Source organism: Muscardinus avellanarius (assembly GCF_963383645.1).
Source record: "Muscardinus avellanarius genome assembly, chromosome: 8".
NCBI classification, from domain to species: domain Eukaryota; kingdom Metazoa; phylum Chordata; class Mammalia; order Rodentia; family Gliridae; genus Muscardinus; species Muscardinus avellanarius.
Window position 1 is genome coordinate 3,363,518 of NC_137794.1, and position 16,532 is coordinate 3,380,049.

General features: G+C 61.5%; 3 protein-coding genes across 5 annotated transcripts; 1 reads left to right on the plus strand and 2 right to left on the minus strand.

The window, feature by feature from the left end:
- Positions 1-2,284: 2,284 nt before the first annotated feature.
- TJAP1 (tight junction associated protein 1) lies at positions 2,285-7,049 on the plus strand (the record flags this gene model as incomplete). 2 transcript variants are annotated; one of them, XM_080700501.1, is made up of 8 exons in its annotated part: positions 2,285-2,404; positions 3,149-3,177; positions 3,890-4,051; positions 4,249-4,315; positions 4,470-4,499; positions 5,083-5,190; positions 5,276-5,359; positions 5,952-7,049. In XM_080700501.1, 8 exons carry the CDS (start codon positions 2,306-2,308, stop codon positions 7,047-7,049), a joined length of 1,677 nt encoding a protein of 558 aa, XP_080556627.1. The 2 variants fall into 2 exon arrangements, with proteins under 2 accessions (XP_080556627.1, XP_080556626.1); XM_080700500.1 differs by lacking the exon at positions 4,470-4,499 and having other exon boundaries at positions 2,306-2,404.
- Positions 7,050-8,146: 1,097 nt separating this feature from the next.
- On the minus strand, positions 8,147-10,421 carry LRRC73 (leucine rich repeat containing 73; the record flags this gene model as incomplete). Of its 2 annotated transcripts, XM_080700598.1 has the most annotated exons (6): positions 8,147-8,217; positions 8,363-8,582; positions 8,693-8,793; positions 9,153-9,275; positions 9,565-9,725; positions 10,150-10,421. In XM_080700598.1, 6 exons carry the CDS (start codon positions 10,419-10,421, stop codon positions 8,147-8,149), a joined length of 948 nt encoding a protein of 315 aa, XP_080556724.1. The 2 variants fall into 2 exon arrangements, with proteins under 2 accessions (XP_080556724.1, XP_080556725.1); XM_080700599.1 differs by lacking the exon at positions 9,153-9,275.
- A 1,715-nt stretch (positions 10,422-12,136) lies between these two features.
- On the minus strand, positions 12,137-16,485 carry YIPF3 (Yip1 domain family member 3; the record flags this gene model as incomplete). The annotated part of the gene is made up of 9 exons (XM_080700590.1): positions 12,137-12,285; positions 12,357-12,480; positions 12,646-12,759; positions 12,883-13,014; positions 13,152-13,244; positions 13,354-13,399; positions 15,622-15,728; positions 15,894-16,091; positions 16,405-16,485. 9 exons carry the CDS (start codon positions 16,483-16,485, stop codon positions 12,137-12,139), a joined length of 1,044 nt encoding a protein of 347 aa, XP_080556716.1.
- Between the last annotated feature and the right edge of the window lie 47 nt (positions 16,486-16,532).

Here is a 16,532-nt window from a genome sequence, read left to right on the forward strand (position 1 = left end):
GCCGCCACGCCCCAGCTCCCAGACCTAAGGCTGGGGACCAGGCAGGGAGGTGACTCCCGTTCCCGCCCTCCCGCCCCCACCACCCGGGCCTGCTGGAATGTGACAGGAGTCGCGGCCAGGACGTGTCCTGACAGCAGGAGCACATGCTTTACCGGGCTCCCTGCCCCCAGCTCTGTTCAGGTTGGTGGGGTGGGAAGAGGTTTCCTTATGCCCAGAAGGCCACCAAGCTTCCCCGTGGTAGCTGCTGCCCCCGTGCTGCATCCCGGTGCATTACAAGCAGCTGGAGGGCTGTGGGTGGACCTCCCCCCGGGACCCAGCCCATGAATGCGGTGAGGGAGGTGGCCAGGCCCCGCAGTGCCCCCGAGCAGCCCTCACGGCCGGGCCGGGGCTGTGTGTGTATACGGTTGTGTCTCAGCCTTGGTTGTGTCTCAGCCTCGGCACCTTTGCCTTTTGCATTGATAATCTGTTTGGGGCTGTCCTGTGCATCGTAGTTGAGTGGCCACATCCATGGCGTCTACCCACTAAATGCCAGTGGCGCCCTCCCCCAGCTTTGGACAGCTAATGTTTGCAGGTGTTTGCCAGCTGTCCCCAGGGGAGAAGGGTGGGCAGAACTGTGCTTGGGTAAGCGTTGTCCCAGTGCTCCCAGCTGTTCTCTGGACCTCCCTTGCCCTGCCAAGTCCACTGGCCATCACTACACAGCCACGGTCTCGGGCCCCTGTGGGAACAGTGCCAGGAGCCCCCTTTCCAGAATCTTCTCTGCTCCTACCTCGTATTTCTACTAAGCCTTTTCCTGGCGGTGTCAGTTGTAGCCCATGTTCCTCAGATCTCCTAGTTGCTTCCAGACTCAGAGCCCTGAGAGATGAACAGGACATGTGAGGTGGGAATAGGGACAGGGCAGGACAGAAGCAGGGCCAGTCCAGAGTCGGGCATGTGGTAGGCTGAGCCTGTGAACCTGTGTGTGGACGCGTGTCTCTGGAGAAAGGCCAAGAATGCGGTACCTCAGTCGTTTCCCTCTGAGCTTCCCCTCAGACCCACTGTTCCATGACCTCCTGTTGGCTTCCCTGAGGGCCCTTCCAGGGCTCGGGCCAGGCAGCCATCACCTGGTTTCACTTTCTTCCCTTCTCTGGTTTCAGGAGCTCTTGGCCAGAGGAAGCGGAGGGGCCGTGGGATGCAGAGAGCCGAGGGCTAACTCCTGGACGGCAGGCCAGAGGGAGCTGCTGACGCACAGACGGTATGTCCCTGACCGGCCCGTGCCCTGCTCTCTTCTGGGGAGGCTGGTTAGAGGGAGCTCCAGAGGCCAGGGGGCGGCAGCCAGGGACCCTCAGGCTGGAGACCCACCGAGGAGCCCAGGTTGGCGAGAACTCTCAAGCCTTTGAGTTTATTTATTTATTTATTTATTTATTCATTCACGGGTCTGGGGATAGAACCCAGAGGCATTTGACCTCCGAGCTACACCCCTAGCCCTATTTTTTTATTATTTATTTTGGAACAGGGTCTCACTGAGTTGCAGAGGGCCTCACTAAGTAGCTGAGGCTGTCCGTGAACCGCGATCCTCCTGTCTCAACCTCCCGAATGGGATGACAAGCGTGCCCACCACGCCCGGCTCTACTTTTGAGTTTTTTTTTTTTTTTTTTTTTTGCGGGTCTGGGGATGGAACCCAGGGGCTTTTGACCTCCGAGCTATACCCCCTGCCCTATTTTTTATTCTTTATTTTGAAACCGGGTCTCACTGAGTTGCAGAGGGCCTCACTAAGTAGCTGAGGCTGTCCGCGAACTGTGATCCTCCAGGTCTCAGCCTCCCGAATGCTGGGATTACAAGCGTGCGCCACCACGCCCGGCAACTTTTGAGTTTTTAAAACATGTACGTTTACTGAGCACTTCTGAAGTGCTGGGCACTGTTCTCAGTACCTTCCACAGTCTTCACAGCCCCCCTATGAGGTTAATGCTGCTCTTGTCCTGGTGAGAGCCGAGGAGATGGCACACAGGGCAGGGAGCCGCATGCGGCCCGTGTCTCAAGGGTGATGGCTGGGCTCTGCGCCCTCCACGAGCAGGCCCTGGCAGTGTGTTTCTGCCCTCTGTCTGCACAGGGCCTGGCCCCACTAGTGCTGCCCTGGCTCCTGGAGGCCAGCACAGCAATGTCTAGTCCTGCTAATGACCTCAGCAGGGCTTGCGCCTGCTGCCCCTTAGTCCTTTATACGTCCCCTCTGATCGTCCCCCTCCCCCAGGCTGATGGACTTTGACCACCTCTTTGAGCTTCTTCCTTCCTGGCTTGCCCTCAGCAGGTGGAGGAACCCACACCTCCCAGAATGACCAGCGCAGCCCCTGCCAAGAAGCCCTATCGTAAGGCCCCGCCAGAGCATCGGGAGCTACGGCTGGAAGTTTCTGTGTCCCGGCTTGAGCAGGAGGTCAGCAAGACGTACCCCAGTCCTGCCAGGCAAGCGCAGGCCCCAAGGCTGGGCGTCTGGCTGACTTGTGTAGCCTGGTGCTGGCCCCTGAGTGAGGGTGACGGTGTGGCACCGCCTCTGCAGGCCTGGGGCCTCCTAGCTGCAGTGGTGTGGGCTCAGGGAGGGCCACCAGGAAGCACGTGTCAGGGAACCCAGAGTCTTCAGAGCTTAGCAGGAGCGGTCCCATGGAGCATCGCTTTCTCTGCAAGAGGTAGTGCGCCCGACATGGGGTCCAGACCCCGCTAGAGCGTGGGGCTGCTGGAGGCTGGGACTCTGTAGAACAGCCTCTCACCCTGTGCCCTGCTGGGGCTGTAAGGAGGCAGGGCTTGCTGGGCGTGGTGGCGCACGCCTGTAATCCCAGTTTTTGGGAGGCTAAGACGGGATTGCAGGTTTGAGACCAACCTCAGCAACCTAGTGAGACCCTGTTTCAAAACAAAAATGGGCTGGCGTGTAGCTTGGTGGTAGGATGCCCTGGGTTCACCATGGTCCCCCCCTCCAAGAGAGGCAGGGCTCGAGCTGTTTCCCACAGAAGCACCTGCTCTTCACTATCCCGAAGTCGACCCTCCGGGTTTGCCTTCCTTGCCTAGCTGTTGAAGCCTGAGCCCTCTGTGCTGTGAGGATCTCGGCTCCAGGTGTGGCCCTTTGCAGGGCTGCTTGGAGGCGGAGGTGCAGCGCTGAGCCTCCCGCTCTGTTCTTTTTGCTCAGGAGTCCCTGACCGATGCGGAGAGGATGAAGTGAGTATCTGCCTCGTGCGGCACTGCCCTGCTTTGCTCTCCCTCCTAGCTCCAGGTACACAGGCTGTCGGCACGGACGGCTGGCCTCGGGGAGCACGGAGGTGCACCGCGGGGGAGGCTCGGGGTGGTGGACTTAGCAGTTCTGACTGGAGCAAGGGCTTTTGTTGCCCCTTGGGCTCCAAGGGCAGTGGCCCAAGTTGGTGGACAGCTCTGAGGCCTGCTGTGGCCTGGAGCCCTTCCCCAGCTCCTGGCTCCAGGGAGAACAGGATGACCCTTTTGTCAGCTGCCTCGCTGAAGCTCTTTCTGCCATGTGAGGCCTCTGGAGAAGAGGACAGCGCCAGGCTGGAGCCCAGGGGATTAATAATGGAGAGCCTGATTGTACAGCGGGGAAACTGGAGCTGGGGGATTTGGTGGCTGGCAGGCTCGGGCAGTAACCAGAGATAGGTTGGGAGCTGTGCCCCCTCCAGTTCTGTCCTGTGGTTCTTCTCCAGCAGTTGGGGAAGGTCGGCTGTCCCCTGCCCCTCGGGCCTCCCTCAGCCTCCAGCCCAGGCTGTGTTCTCCCTCCAGCAGGCCTCTGGGGCTTGCCACCCTGCTCAGGCTGAGGCTCCAGGAGCCCCGGCCCCAGCTGCCTGTGCTCGCGTCCGCTCCTCCCTGAGCCCCGCCTGGTTCCGGGCTTACCTTGTCCTCTCTCATGCCCTCCACCCCTCCCCAGGCTCTTGCAGCAGGAGAATGAAGAGCTGCGCCGGCGCCTGGCCTCAGCCACCAGGCGCACGGAAGCCCTGGAGCGTGAGCTGGAAATGGGGCAGGACTGCCTGGAGCTCGAGCTAGGCCAGAGCCGCGAGGAGCTGGACAAGTTTAAAGACAGATTCCGCAGGTGTGAGCGAGGGGCCACACAGCACCTTCTGGTTCATAGGCGGTTAGCTGGAGGCGCTCTTAGACCACCTGGTTCTGATCAGAAACTGATGTTCTGGGAGAAGTTGTAGGACATTGGCTTGCCCCAGGTGCGGTGTGGAGGAGCTGGGAGGGCCTGGGGAGTGGGCTCATGAGAGCTACCTCGTATGTTCCCCGTAGGCTGCAGAACAGCTACACGGCTTCCCAGCAGGCCAACCAGGAGCTGGAGGACAGACTGCACACGCTGGTAACGAGCCTGGGGGGCAGCGTAGCAGGGACTTTGGGGAGGGCAACCGCCCGGGGGGGCCGCAGTGTGCTATGCAGCGGCCATCTCAGCTCACACTGTTTCTCTTCTCTCCTGGCCTCCCTCACGCTGCACCGTTGCCGCCGCCTCCTCTCAGGCCTCTCTTAGCCACACCTGGATCTTTGCAGTTGCGTCTGAGTTTGTTTTCCCCCTTGCCCCAACCGTCCCTTCTGCCCTGGAGCCCCCACTCCTGTCCTCCTGTGAGGCCTGTTCAGGCATCGCGTCCCTCCTGGGAGAGGCCTGGGCTCTTGGTCCTGCAGCTGGTGATGTCACCACAGAGCGCTTTAGCCCGTGGCTGAGGTGGCAGCAAGCCCAGGCCACCCGCAGGAGGCGAGGCGCAGATGGAGCCCATGCGCTCCCTCCCTGCCCAGCCGGCCGGGGTGCCTCGCTTCCTGCTTCCTGCCTTGTCCTGGAAGTAGCTGCGCGCGTGCCCGGTTTAGTACCAGCCGTCTCCAGCCCCTCAGGCTCCCTCGAATAGTGGCAGCTCTTAAGACTGCCTTTGACCTGGGAGCCCATGGCAGTAGTCACGCTCAGAAACCCCCGCCAAAAGCCAGCCCAGATTGCAGGAGAGGTGCCCAGTCTCCTTCTGTCTGTCCGTCATGTCTCTACTCTGTCCGCCTTGGCTGCCCTGGCACCTGTGGCCTGTGTCTCTGGGAGGGGAGGGAGGATCCATGGGGGCCGGGGTGGGTTTACCACGAGTCTTGCTTCAGATCAAGAAGGCTGAGATGGACAGGAAGACCCTGGACTGGGAGATCGTGGAGCTGACCAACAGGCTGTTGGACGCCAAGAACACCATCAATAAACTCGAGGAGCTCAACGTACGTGCGTGTCCCCTGCCTGCTCCGAGCGCCCCCGGTCGGGCGGGAAAAATGGGCCGGGCTCTCAAGCGGGGTCTGTGTGTAGGAGCGGTACCGGCTGGACTGCAACCTGGCCGTGCAGCTCCTCAAGTGTAACAAGTCCCACTTCCGGAACCACAAGCTTGCTGACGTGAGTAGAGCCGCCCCAGCCCAGCCTTTCGGGTCTCTCCTCCCTCCTGCCTTTCCCCCTTTCCACTCTGCCTTCCTCCTGCCTGCATGCGCTGGTGTTCCGGTGCTGAGCACCCTGCGAGGCCGCGGCCTGAGGTTCCTGTGCAGGAAGGGAGGGGTGGTCAGCGCTGACGGCAGGAGACGGGATCAGGCCCATATGATGCCATTACCCCAGACCCAGAGGCACGCTCGAGCCCAGGCACCTCAGGCCCAGTGCTGACGCCGCCCGCAGGAGCAGCAGTGTTTCTGGGGCTGCGGGTCCCACAGACTCTGCAGACTTGAGGCTGGTTTGGGAGAAGCCGCACCAAGGTGGGGAGGCAGAAGTCTTGAGTGCCAGGCCTCAGCAGTGTCTGGGTTCAAATCCGGCTGTGTTCATCAAAAGTGGCGTCCTTCCCCTCTGCTGCACCTGTTTGCCTGTGAAAGGAGTGTATGCAGGGAGAGCCCAGGCGGCAGGCTGCAGCCGTGCTGTGTGTGGTAGCCATTTTCACCTCAAGTCAAGCTGTCTCTAGCCAGACCACCCACTCACTCTTCCTTCTCCTGCTCCTTCATCCCAGCTGCCTTGCGAGCTCCAGGACATGGTTCAGAAACACCTGCGGAGTGATCAGAAGGCTGCCAGCCCAGGCCCTGCCCCCATCCTGGCCCCGGGGGCGGTAGTTCCCACCTCGGTCATCGCCCGGGTGCTGGAGAAGCCGGAGTCTCTGCTGCTCAGTTCAGACCAGTCCGGCAGCGCTGCGCGCCCCTTGGCTGAGGACGTGTTTGTGCACGTGGACATGAGTGGGGGTGCTCCTGGGGACCCAGCAAGTCCCCCAGTCCCTGGCAGTCCCACTCCCCGCCCAAATGGGGAGTGCTGCTCTCGGGGTACAGCAGGGGGCTCTCCAGAGGCGGAGTCCCCCCTGCCGGCCTTCGAGAAGCTGAGCCCCTACCCCACCCCATCTCCACCGCACCCACTGTATCCTGGCCGCAAGGTGATAGAGTTCTCCGAGGATAAGGTTCGCATCCCTCACAACAGCCCCCTGCCCAACTGCACTTACGCCACCCGCCAGGCCATCTCCCTGAGCCTGGTGGAGGAGGGCAGCGAGCGGGCCCGGCCCAGCCCCGCGCCGAGCAGCCCTGCCTCCACCCAGGCCTCCCCGCACCACCAGCCCAGCCCGGTGCCCCCAGCGCTCAGTGCCCCAGCCAGCTCTGCCAGCTCTGAGGAGGACCTGCTGGCCAGCTGGCAGCGCGCGTTTGTGGACCGCACTCCGCCACCTGCTGCCGTGGCCCAGCGCACGGCCTTTGGACGCGACGTGCTCTCCGAGCTGCAGCGCCATCTCACCCTTGGCCTCGCTGACAGAGCTGAGGCGGCTCCCACGCCTTCTTCCCCACCTGACGAGAGTGGGCTTTTGCTGCCAGCCGAGCCTGACTCTGGCTCTCCCGGGGAAGAGGAGGAGGAGCTGGACCTTCCCGGCAGCCCTGAGGAGGAGTGCCAGAGCCTGCTGCCTGGTGTCAGAGGCACCGAGGAGGGGCCTGGTACTTCCCACGCTGAGGGCAGAGCCCGGCCACTGCCCAGCTCCAGCCGCCCCCAGCGCAGCCCCAAGAGGATGGGGGTGCACCACCTGCATCGCAAGGACAGCCTGACGCAGGCCCAGGAGCAGGGCACGCTACTCAGCTAGGCCGCCCCGGGCCTGCAGAAGGCCGGCCCTGAGTGCTGGCCTCTGCTGCAGTGGCCGGCCGCTGCTAGCTTGCCTCGCTTGTGTTTCCTTTTCTTTTTGGAATACTTACTCCAAGGTAGCGCGGTTGGAGCTCAAGCCCTCCCTCCAGCCAGCCGACACGGGTTGGGCTGTTCTGGGGGCTGAGGGCCTTATCAGTGTTCACCCTCCACCTCTTTCATATCCTCCATGAGTTTTGTTTTTTTTTTTGCTTTTTCGGGGGTGGGGTGTCGGGGTATCACTGAGATAATTAACGTCTTAATTTCTGTTTTCTTCTGCACGAGCTGCTGCCTTCTTGGGGCCTGGCCCAGCCGGCCCCAGGGACGCGGGGGTGGACTGACTCAGGGCCCCTCAGCTCTTTCCCCTCTCCCCTCCCCAGGGGGGCTTTCGGGGCCTCAGGCTGGGCTCTAGGTGAGGCCTGGCCTCCCTCTTAACCTTGGCTCTAGACTGTTACTCCCAGCTTTGGGGAACTTCACACTGATGGCTATTTTAAAATAAAATAAAACTATTTTACTGGTACGGCCGTATTTGCCTTAATGATTTCCCTCACCCACTCTTCTCCCCATTCTTGAATATTTCCAGTCCTAGTTTTTTCCTAGTCTTTTCCAGTGACCCCCCCTTGTCCTACTCTGCCTGGGGCCTCCCTGGCAGGAGAGGAGTGCTCCTGAGTCTCCCCTCAGGCTGGGTTCAGTGCAGCTCAACTTCACCCAGAACCCCAGGTGCCTGTTGGGGGCTGGGGGGGAACTTGCTGCTGGAGCTTGCTGTGGCGGTGCTGCCCCCTCGTGGCGCCCAGTGGTAGTTCTGGTCTTTCCCCTCGGCCTGCCCCCAGTGACCACAGCCACAGCCAGGTTGTGGAGTTTATACAATCTCTTCCGAGCCAGCGGGTGCAGCAGAGCTGCCAACAAGTCCAGAGGCGTTGCCCTGGGTCAAGTGCCCCCCACGCCGATGCCCCGTCACAGCCCCCAGAGCCTCCTCCACGCTGCCAGAGCTGCCGGAGCCCTGGGGCGAGGGCAATCGCGGTCAGTGCACAAGCCCCAGTGCAGAAGCCTGAGCCTCCGGAGTCACATCTCGGTTTCTGCCAGCAGACTGTCCCCCAGTCCTGACGCCATTAGCACCATCTGAGGGCCGGGATCTGTGGAGGGGCAGAGGGCGCTCAGACACTGCCCGTTCTCCAGTGGGGACCACAAATAGATGAGACGGCCTGCGCTGTCCGCACCCGCTCGCTCTCCCTCGCCCTGAACTCCAGGCTGGACCTGACCCACGCCCTGGGTTCTTACCGCTGGGGCACCTCCAGGAGCTGCTGCCCTTGCGGCGGGTGGCAGGCTCCCGCCCTCCTTCCCACTCCTGAGTGTCGCCGGCCCCTCCTGCCTCCTCCTCCTCCTCCCCCTCAGAGAGGAGGTCACAGATCTGCTGCTGCAGCTCCGGGCTAATGCTGTTCTCAGCCAACACCAGGCTCCGCAAAGCCGTGGGGTAATTTTCTACCATGTCCAGCAGGGTCTGGAGATGGGAAGTGTATGAAAAGGATGGCTGGGGTGAAGACGGGTCCTCGACCTCACCTGCCACCCCTTGCCCACAGCCACCCCGCCCCACAACGCTCTGCTGCTCACCTGTGCCGACTGGTTGGTGAGCCCTGTCCCCTCCAAGTCGAGGACCTCCAGGGTACGGCTGGAGGCCACAGCTACGGCCAGCATCCCTGCCACATGGTCACCTGGGGAGACAGCACGCAGACACACTCAACCCTGCTCGGCCTCCACGTCTTCCCGATGACCTTAGCCCCAGCCCCTGGCCAGGAGACCTGGCCACCAGTGGGTGCCCCGGAGGGAGGACGGGAAGCACTGACTAGGGCGTGGAGAGAAAGCGCGTTCCGCCCAGGGGTGCTGACTGATGCTGTGGTCTATCTGTTGGTCGTTTGGCGTTCCACACAGGAGGGCTCCTCTCTTACCACCTTGACCTGGGGGTTCTTGTTTCTCTTCCCTTCCCCAGTGTGAGGGTTACCATGACAACTGATGGCCAGGTTCTTGAATAGTCACAGAGCAGTGAGAACTGAGGGGTGGTCTTGAGCCTTACCCAGCGGGTTGTAGTCCAAATTGAGCACGCGCACTTGGGAGCTGTGGGCCACGGCGATGGCCAGGCGGCTCCAGCCTTTGGGGGTGATGCCAGGGTTGGCGCTCAGCGTCAGCTCCTTCAAGCCTGGGCAGCACCACATGGGAGGTCAGGTGGGGAGGCTCAGACTCTCCTAAGCTCCTTCCCCACCCCAGGTTTCTGGGGCGTCCCTAGTGTCTGGGAGCTACTCCACTCCAACCACAGAGCTCCAGGTAATGGGGGGCCCACGCCTCCCCTTGCTGGCCAGCTTGATCCCAGAGATGCCACCCTGCTCAGTTCCCAGTGTCCCCCCAGAGGAGTCAAAAGGCCCGGTCACCACGCCCACACCCCCAGGGTCACAGGCCATGCCAGCCCTGCTCAGCAGAGCCCTGCTCACCAGACTTGGCCCCGTCTGGGGGTAGGAGGCCACAGATGAGGTTGATGGCCTCATCACCCAGCATGCAGTCCCCCAGGTCCAGAGCCACAAGGGCAGGGTGGAGGGCCAGGGCTGGATTCAGCAAGGCCAGCCCCGCGTCTGTCAGCGGGCTCCCGTGCAGGCTGGGCGGGGTGAGGGAGAGAGCAGAGTTACCCGAGTCATCAGCCTTAACAGTTCAGCAAAGGGCACCTCCCGGAGAGAGGCCTGGGAGGAAGAATGAAAATTCTAGATTCTCAGAGACACAGAAGAAAGGAGAACTTGGTTTCTTTTCTGGGGCAGAGACCAGGATTCAGGACATTGTACAAGGGAGGGTGAGAGGTGGTATGTGGGCCATGGATTGGGATTCTTCGGTGGGCACAATTTGAAGGGCAGGGCTCTAGTCCTTGGGAACTAAGGGGCTGCTCCAGGAAGCAGGCGTGGGTGGCGAGGAAGGCTGAGGGAGGCGTGACAGCCCGGGGGCGCTGGGGATTCCGCTGAGCAGGTGCTGGGAGGGGTAGAGGCCCGGCAGAGGAGTGTGGAGGCGTGCGCGGGCGGGGGCGCACTCACAAGAGGGACTGGATGGAGCGGTTGGTCCGCAGCGCCTCGGCCAGCTGCTTGATGCGGCTGGGGCTGGACACGACGCCCAGGTTAAGGTTGAGCTGCGCCAGGGACGTGGCCCCGGCCAGCGCCCGGCAGATGCGGCCGAAGTCCCGGTCGCAGAGGCGGCAGCCGCGCAGGGAGAGCAGGCGCACGGCGTTGTCGCGCAGGCCGCGGCAGATGTCCCGCACCTCGGCGCCTGACAGCGGCTCCCCGGAGATCTGGATGGAGCTGGGCAGCATCGTCCCGGCGGCCGGGCCGCGGGGCCGCGCGGGGGCCAAGCCGCCGCTCCTGCCTCCTCGCGGCTCGGCGTCGTCGGCCAGGACGCGCGGACGCCCGCCCTCCGCCCCCGGCCCCGCGCGGCGAGAGCCCCGCGCCCGCGGCCCGGCCCGGCCCCTGCGCCAGCAGCGAGCGGGCGGCGGGTTCCCATGGCAACGCCGCGTCACGCGCCCCGCCCCGCGCGGCCCACGCGGCCGGCGGGAGGGAGGGACCAGGCGGCCCGAGATGGCGCGCGGCGCAGCTCATCCTCCCCGGCCCGCCCGCCCCGCCGCACGCAGGTATCCCGGCCGCCCAGGCCCACGACGGCCCGGGGGGCGGGCAGGTGCCGCGAGCCCGGCGCACACTGCAGCTGGAGTCCTGGGCACCGGGGATGGGGGCTTTAACACAGGGCAAACGAAGGGCACCTGTTAGTCCCTCCACTGGGAAGGCAAGGTGCTGCCGACCCAGGTTTACTAAAAGCACTGACAGTAGTGAGGTCAGGGGCACCACTAACCGTCTGAATTAATCTACGAGGAGCGCTTTAAAGGCGTGGGGATGGATGACGCTGTGCTAGGGGTGGTGGTTTTTACTGTTTTTTTTTTTTTGTGTGTGTGTGTGTGGTACTGCGGGTGGAACCCAGAGGCTTTCTACTTCTGGGATATACTCCCAGACCTATTTTATATTTTATTTTATTTGGAAACAGGGTCTCACTAAGTTGCTGAGAGCCTCACTCAGTAGCTGAGGCTGGCTTTGAACCTGTGCGATCATCCTGTCTCAGTCTCCCAAGCGCGGGGATTACAAGCGTGCGCCACCACGCCCAGCTCTGTACTGTGTTTTCCAAGTCACAGAAACCAGGGCTGGCTCTAAAGCCAGAGAAGGTGGGGCTTAGTGGCTCAAGCACTGGGAGGCTGTGACAGCAGGATCACAGGTTGGAGGCAGCCTCAGCAAGTAGTAAGACTCATCAACCTAGTGGGACCCTGCTTCAAACTAAAATAGGGGTGTAGCTCAGGCACAGAATGCTGGAGTGCAACCCCAGCACCAACACACAGCAAAGAGCCAAGTTTGGCTCCACAGTAGAGGCAAGGACACACCGGCCCAGGCTCAGGAAGTCTGGGACCGACCTGCGGCTGTGGCTGTGTGGCTGTGTGTCTGTGGCGGCCCGGCTCCTGAGCCCAGGCTCCCGGGGCGGGCGCAGGGTCCCTCAGCCTAGAGCTCTGGTGCTGTACGCCTCCCCGCTGCCTGTGGGCCAGGTGCTCCTGCCCTCAGGGACAGTCGCTGCTGGGGAGTGTGGCCTGTCCCACCCCATCCTTCCTGGGTGAGCCGCATGGGTGACCACTGCTGACTGAACCGTGTACGGGAGGCAGGCTGCTAGGGAGGGCCACTGGAACAGCTCTGGACTTCAGTATTTTAATCACCAAGTCTATATTTAGCAAGGGGGGGTGGAGAGGAAGGAAGGGGTAGGTGGTAGGGCCTCAGGGGAGCTGGCCCACTTTCTGCACCGGTAGCAGGGCCCCGCAGGCCTGACTAGGAGTTCCTGGCCTTGTGCCCTTCAGAAGCCCCAACAGGTGTGGGGCAGGTGCTTAAGCTGCTGAGCTCAGTGGCAGCTGCAGAGCCCGTCAGAGACAAGTCATCAGTACTGTCCTTTGCGCTTCCTCCATGCCGCAGCTGGGGACAGGGCTGCTTGAGGACTCCGGGCGTGTCAGCGTGGCTGCAGGGTCACCGCGACAGCCTTGGCGGTGGCGTTGAGCACTGTGGTGGGCAGCCTGGCAGCGGGGAGCACAGCAGGAGCGTGCCTGGGCACCCTCTGCACGGGCAGGATGTTGGGGCCCTCCAGCGTGTCCAGGATCCCTGAAGGAAGGATGGAAGGTGAGGGAGGCCCCCTCCCCGCCCGTCCTCCACGCAGGCGTCCTGTCACTTACCCTCCACCACCTTGTGGTAGGCAAAATGCAGATAGAGCAGGAAGAGCATGTGCAGGGCAGCCAGGGTGCCGCAGAGGAGCAGCCGCTGGGTGGGGCCCACCGTGCGAGACAGCAGCACTGCCACCTAGGGCCAAGGAACACAGCTCAGAGGTGCAAAGGAAGGGGTGGGAAGACTCCGCACCCAGGGCAGCGCAGTTTGTGGGTCCTCCCTCCCCACTCAGAGCCCTCTGTGGGGTGCACAGCCTGGGCCACCTTCCCCACCCCCGTAGAGACCTCTCGCTCAGCTTACCATGCGCAGGGTGGACAGCCCCCCCACCAGCAGCCAGAAGAGGTAGAAGAGGGCGTGGAGGTGGATGTTATAGGTGATGAACAGGACAATGCAGTGCCCGAAGAGACCATAGCCCTGGGGAAGAGGACGGGGAAGGAGAGCCACTCAGGGGGAGCCTCTGGGAAATCTTCGGTCCGCCGGCCTGCTCCCCCAGCCTAGGGCAGAGGTCACCCTGGCCCGCCACCCTGCCTGGCTTACCAGCAGGGCCAGCATCTGCAGCATGGTGATCTGGGCGTTGCACAGGTAAGCCAGGAAGTAAATGAAGGACGAGACACCCAGCCAGTAGCCAAAGCAGGTGCCGATGGCGGTGCCCATCAGGGTGCCCTCCCGCTGCAGGGCGAAGGTTCTGCTTAGTGCCGAGGCTTCTAACCCCCGCTCACCAGGGCCGGGCTGGGGCGCACTCCAACAGTGAGTCCTTTGGAGGCGGTCAGTGTCCTTCAGCCCCCACCCGCCCCCCACCTGCTTACAATAATGGTGTCTGACGTCTTCATGCCGTGGAGGAGGATGGCGACCAGGGTGAAGACCAGCATGAGGGGCCCGTAGAGCTCTCCGGCGATTTTCTGTTAATACAGCCACTCACTCAGGTGGGAGGTCTAATGTTTTTTCACGCCTCACAGGCGTGGCGGCCCCGCCCTGCCCCCGCCTCTCCAAACACGCCATCCCATTTACCTGGGGGAAGCTGACCATCTTGATGGGGACCATGGATTCCAGGAGCCTGAGAGAGAGGAGAGAAGGAGACAGCACTGTGCTGTGAGGCTCTAAGGACGAGCTCTGGTCTCACTCGTCTCTGTGACTCCAGGAAATGGGGCCTGGCTCACGCTGGATGACAGCGAACAGACAATAAGGAAATCTCTCCTTTACCTACAAGTCCTTCTCAGCCAGGTGCACACCTCAAATATTGTACTTGGGAGGCTGGTGGGAAGAGCGAGGGTTTGAGGACAGCCTCGGCAATGGAGTGAGGCTTTCTGCAAGCTATGGAGACCTCGTTTCCAAACAAAAAGGCCGGGAGTGAGCGCAGCGTCAGAATGCCCCTCGAATCAATTCTGTGTGTGTGTGTCACACACAATAATTATATTTCTCCAGGACAATCCTCTGAAAGTGAGCTCACTAAAACAGTAGCTATTTGAAAAACTCAAAGAGCCCAGCTGGGGCTTGGGCGAGGGCCTGACCATTTATCTATTTGACCTGTCCCCCTCGGCAGAGTACCCAGAACCGGGGCTGTGAAGGCAGCCCTGGGAAGGCTGCGACGGACTGCCAAACTTACAGGCTCACCAGTCCCCCTTTTCAGAAAAAACCTTCAGCCACCCCCTGGTGTTTCTCCCACCCCCTCATTTTTATCCCACACACCGGATTGAACCGGAGGCCAGCACTGCCTCTCCGGATCGTCCAGTGGTCCTGGGCAGGGCAGGAGCTGTGCTGCTGGCTTTGGTAATCTAAGCTTTAGAAGGAAAGGTATTACAAACCCAGCCCCCAGCTCCAGCACTCGGGAGGCTGAGACAGGAGGATCGAAGGCCGGCCAGCCCTGCAACTGAGCAAACCCTGCTGACTGACTGAGGCAGGGGTAGCTCAAAAGCAGAGTACCCCTGGGCTCAATCTCCAGTAGCAATCCCCCTCCCCTCGGAAATAAAAATAAAGAGGAAAAGTGTCACTAGTGAGGAACCCAGAGTGCCTCCTGCCTCTTCCCGCACACCATTCCTCCAGGAACCAGGAAGCATTTTTTTCTGTTTGTGTGTGTGTGTAACGGGGGGCAGAACCCAGGAGTATTCTACCTTTGAGTTAAACCTCCAGCCCTACTTTATTATTTTTTATTTTAAATCCGGGTCTCACTAAGTTGCTAAAGGCTCTAACAAAGTGCTGAGGTTGGCTGTGAACCTGTGAGCCTCCTGTCTCAGCTTCCCAAGTACTGGGATTAAAGGTATGCACCACCTTGTCTGTTTTCTAAGCATTTTCTTAAAAAGATCTATTTGAAGTGTAATGGAAATTCCACACAAAAGAAATAAAAGTACAGTCACTTGATCTACTTTAAGTGGCTAGCTCTAACGATACCTTCGCTTTTTAGGTAGACATTTCTTTCCCTGGAGAGCCTGCCCCACCCACCACCAACCTGCTCAGGCTTAGGTGCCCCTGCGTGAATCTCCTCCACGAAGAGGAGTGCGCCGCTCAACTGCACTCGCTGCCTCTAGCCTCACCGCTGAATCACACTATTGGAGGCTTGGCTCACAGCAAAAGATTAGTAGATGCCTGCCGAGAGGGCCTGGGTATTTAATAAGCGCCAGTGAAATGGAAAGATAAAGAACCAAGCCAAGATTAAATCCAGTTCTTGGGAGCCGGGTGTGGTGGCGCACACCTGCAATCCCAGTACTTGGGAGGTTGAGACCGGAGGACCACAGGTTCAAGGACAGCCTCAGCAAGTAATGAAACTTTCAGCAACCTAGTGACACTCTGTATAAGAATAAAAATAAAATAGGGCTAGGGGTGTAGCTTGAAGGTAGAATGCTTCTGGGTGCAATCCCCAGCAACACACACACACACACACACACACCCCACACTCCCTCCAGTGGGAAGCTGCTCAACAACTAAGACCTGCTAATCTGGTTCAGAGACTCTTCTGGTGCTAGTAAAAAGATAAAGAAGGCCCCTGCTTTTGAGGAGGTACTGGTCTCTGGGGGACACCTGCGGAGTAAACGTAATAAACGTACTGCAGTGCTGAAGGGCCGCCCTCCAGGAGCAAGCACGGGAGCCAGTGAAAACAAAGTGGGGGTGGGGGGTGCAGAGGAGGAGGCCTGGAGGCCAGAGGGGAAAGAGGAAGGCGAGTGCCGCTGCCAGGCTGTGGGCTCAGTGGAGAGAGGGTCTTGAAGCGGGGAGGCCCAGCAGAGGCTGTGGTGTGGATGGAAGATCAGGTGTGAGGAGGGAAGCTTCTGTCAGGAGAATCCTCACCTGCTTCGCACCTGGGCGGGCTCCACATCAAAGTAGGGTCTCAGGATGTCGATGTTGGCGTACAAGCTGAAGGCCCTGGAAGCTTGTCTCTTCCCTGCCTGCCACATCTGAAGGGAGACGGAGGTGGGTGTGAGGAGCCGCTCTGCTCCAGACCCCGTGCCTCTTCCTGTTGGACTTCTACATGGTTCTAACCGCACAATCGGGGCGAACATTACCAACACCGACATGCCTGCGTCTACGTTTCCACCCGCCGGGTATTAGACGTTTCTCACCTGATCAGCCACCTGTCGGCTCAGCTGTCCCTTGAAGCCTTTCATGCCCAGGAACTCCCCGTCCTCTTCTTCCACAGCAGCCGCATCAGCATCCACTTCTTCCTCACGCAGGCGCTGATGCAGCTCGCCCATGTCCTCGAAGCTGGAGCCGGAGGTGTCGTCCATGTTCTCCATGTCGATCACGGCCGAGCCCCCGCCCTGTGGAGACAAGGGCTCCTGCAGTGCGGGGCCTTTCTGCGTCCTCGGGGGCTCTGTCCTTCCGCGGGCACACGGCGAGGATCGCCGCACACCGCGCCGCGCTCCCCTCGCTCGCTCTCGGGGCTCTGGCTGCCGGTGTCGCCCGCTGTCCACGCCGGGCACCTGCTGGCTTCCGTGCCTGTCTCCTGCCTTCCCCGTCAAAGCTCAAGGCTGCAAAGGCGCCCGGCCCGGCCCGGCGGAGCCCGGCCAGAGCCCCGGCCAGAGCCCGCGCCCGGCCCGCCGACGGCCGGGGACCCCAGGCGCCGGGCCTCACCTGGATGGGCTCTTCGAACCCGCCCCACTCGGGGCCGGCTCCGCTTCGGGCGCCGCCGGCCGGCGCCGCCGTGGCCGCCATGGCCCCCGAGGGCTCGGTCGTCGGAGCCGAGCGGAGCGGGGCGCGGG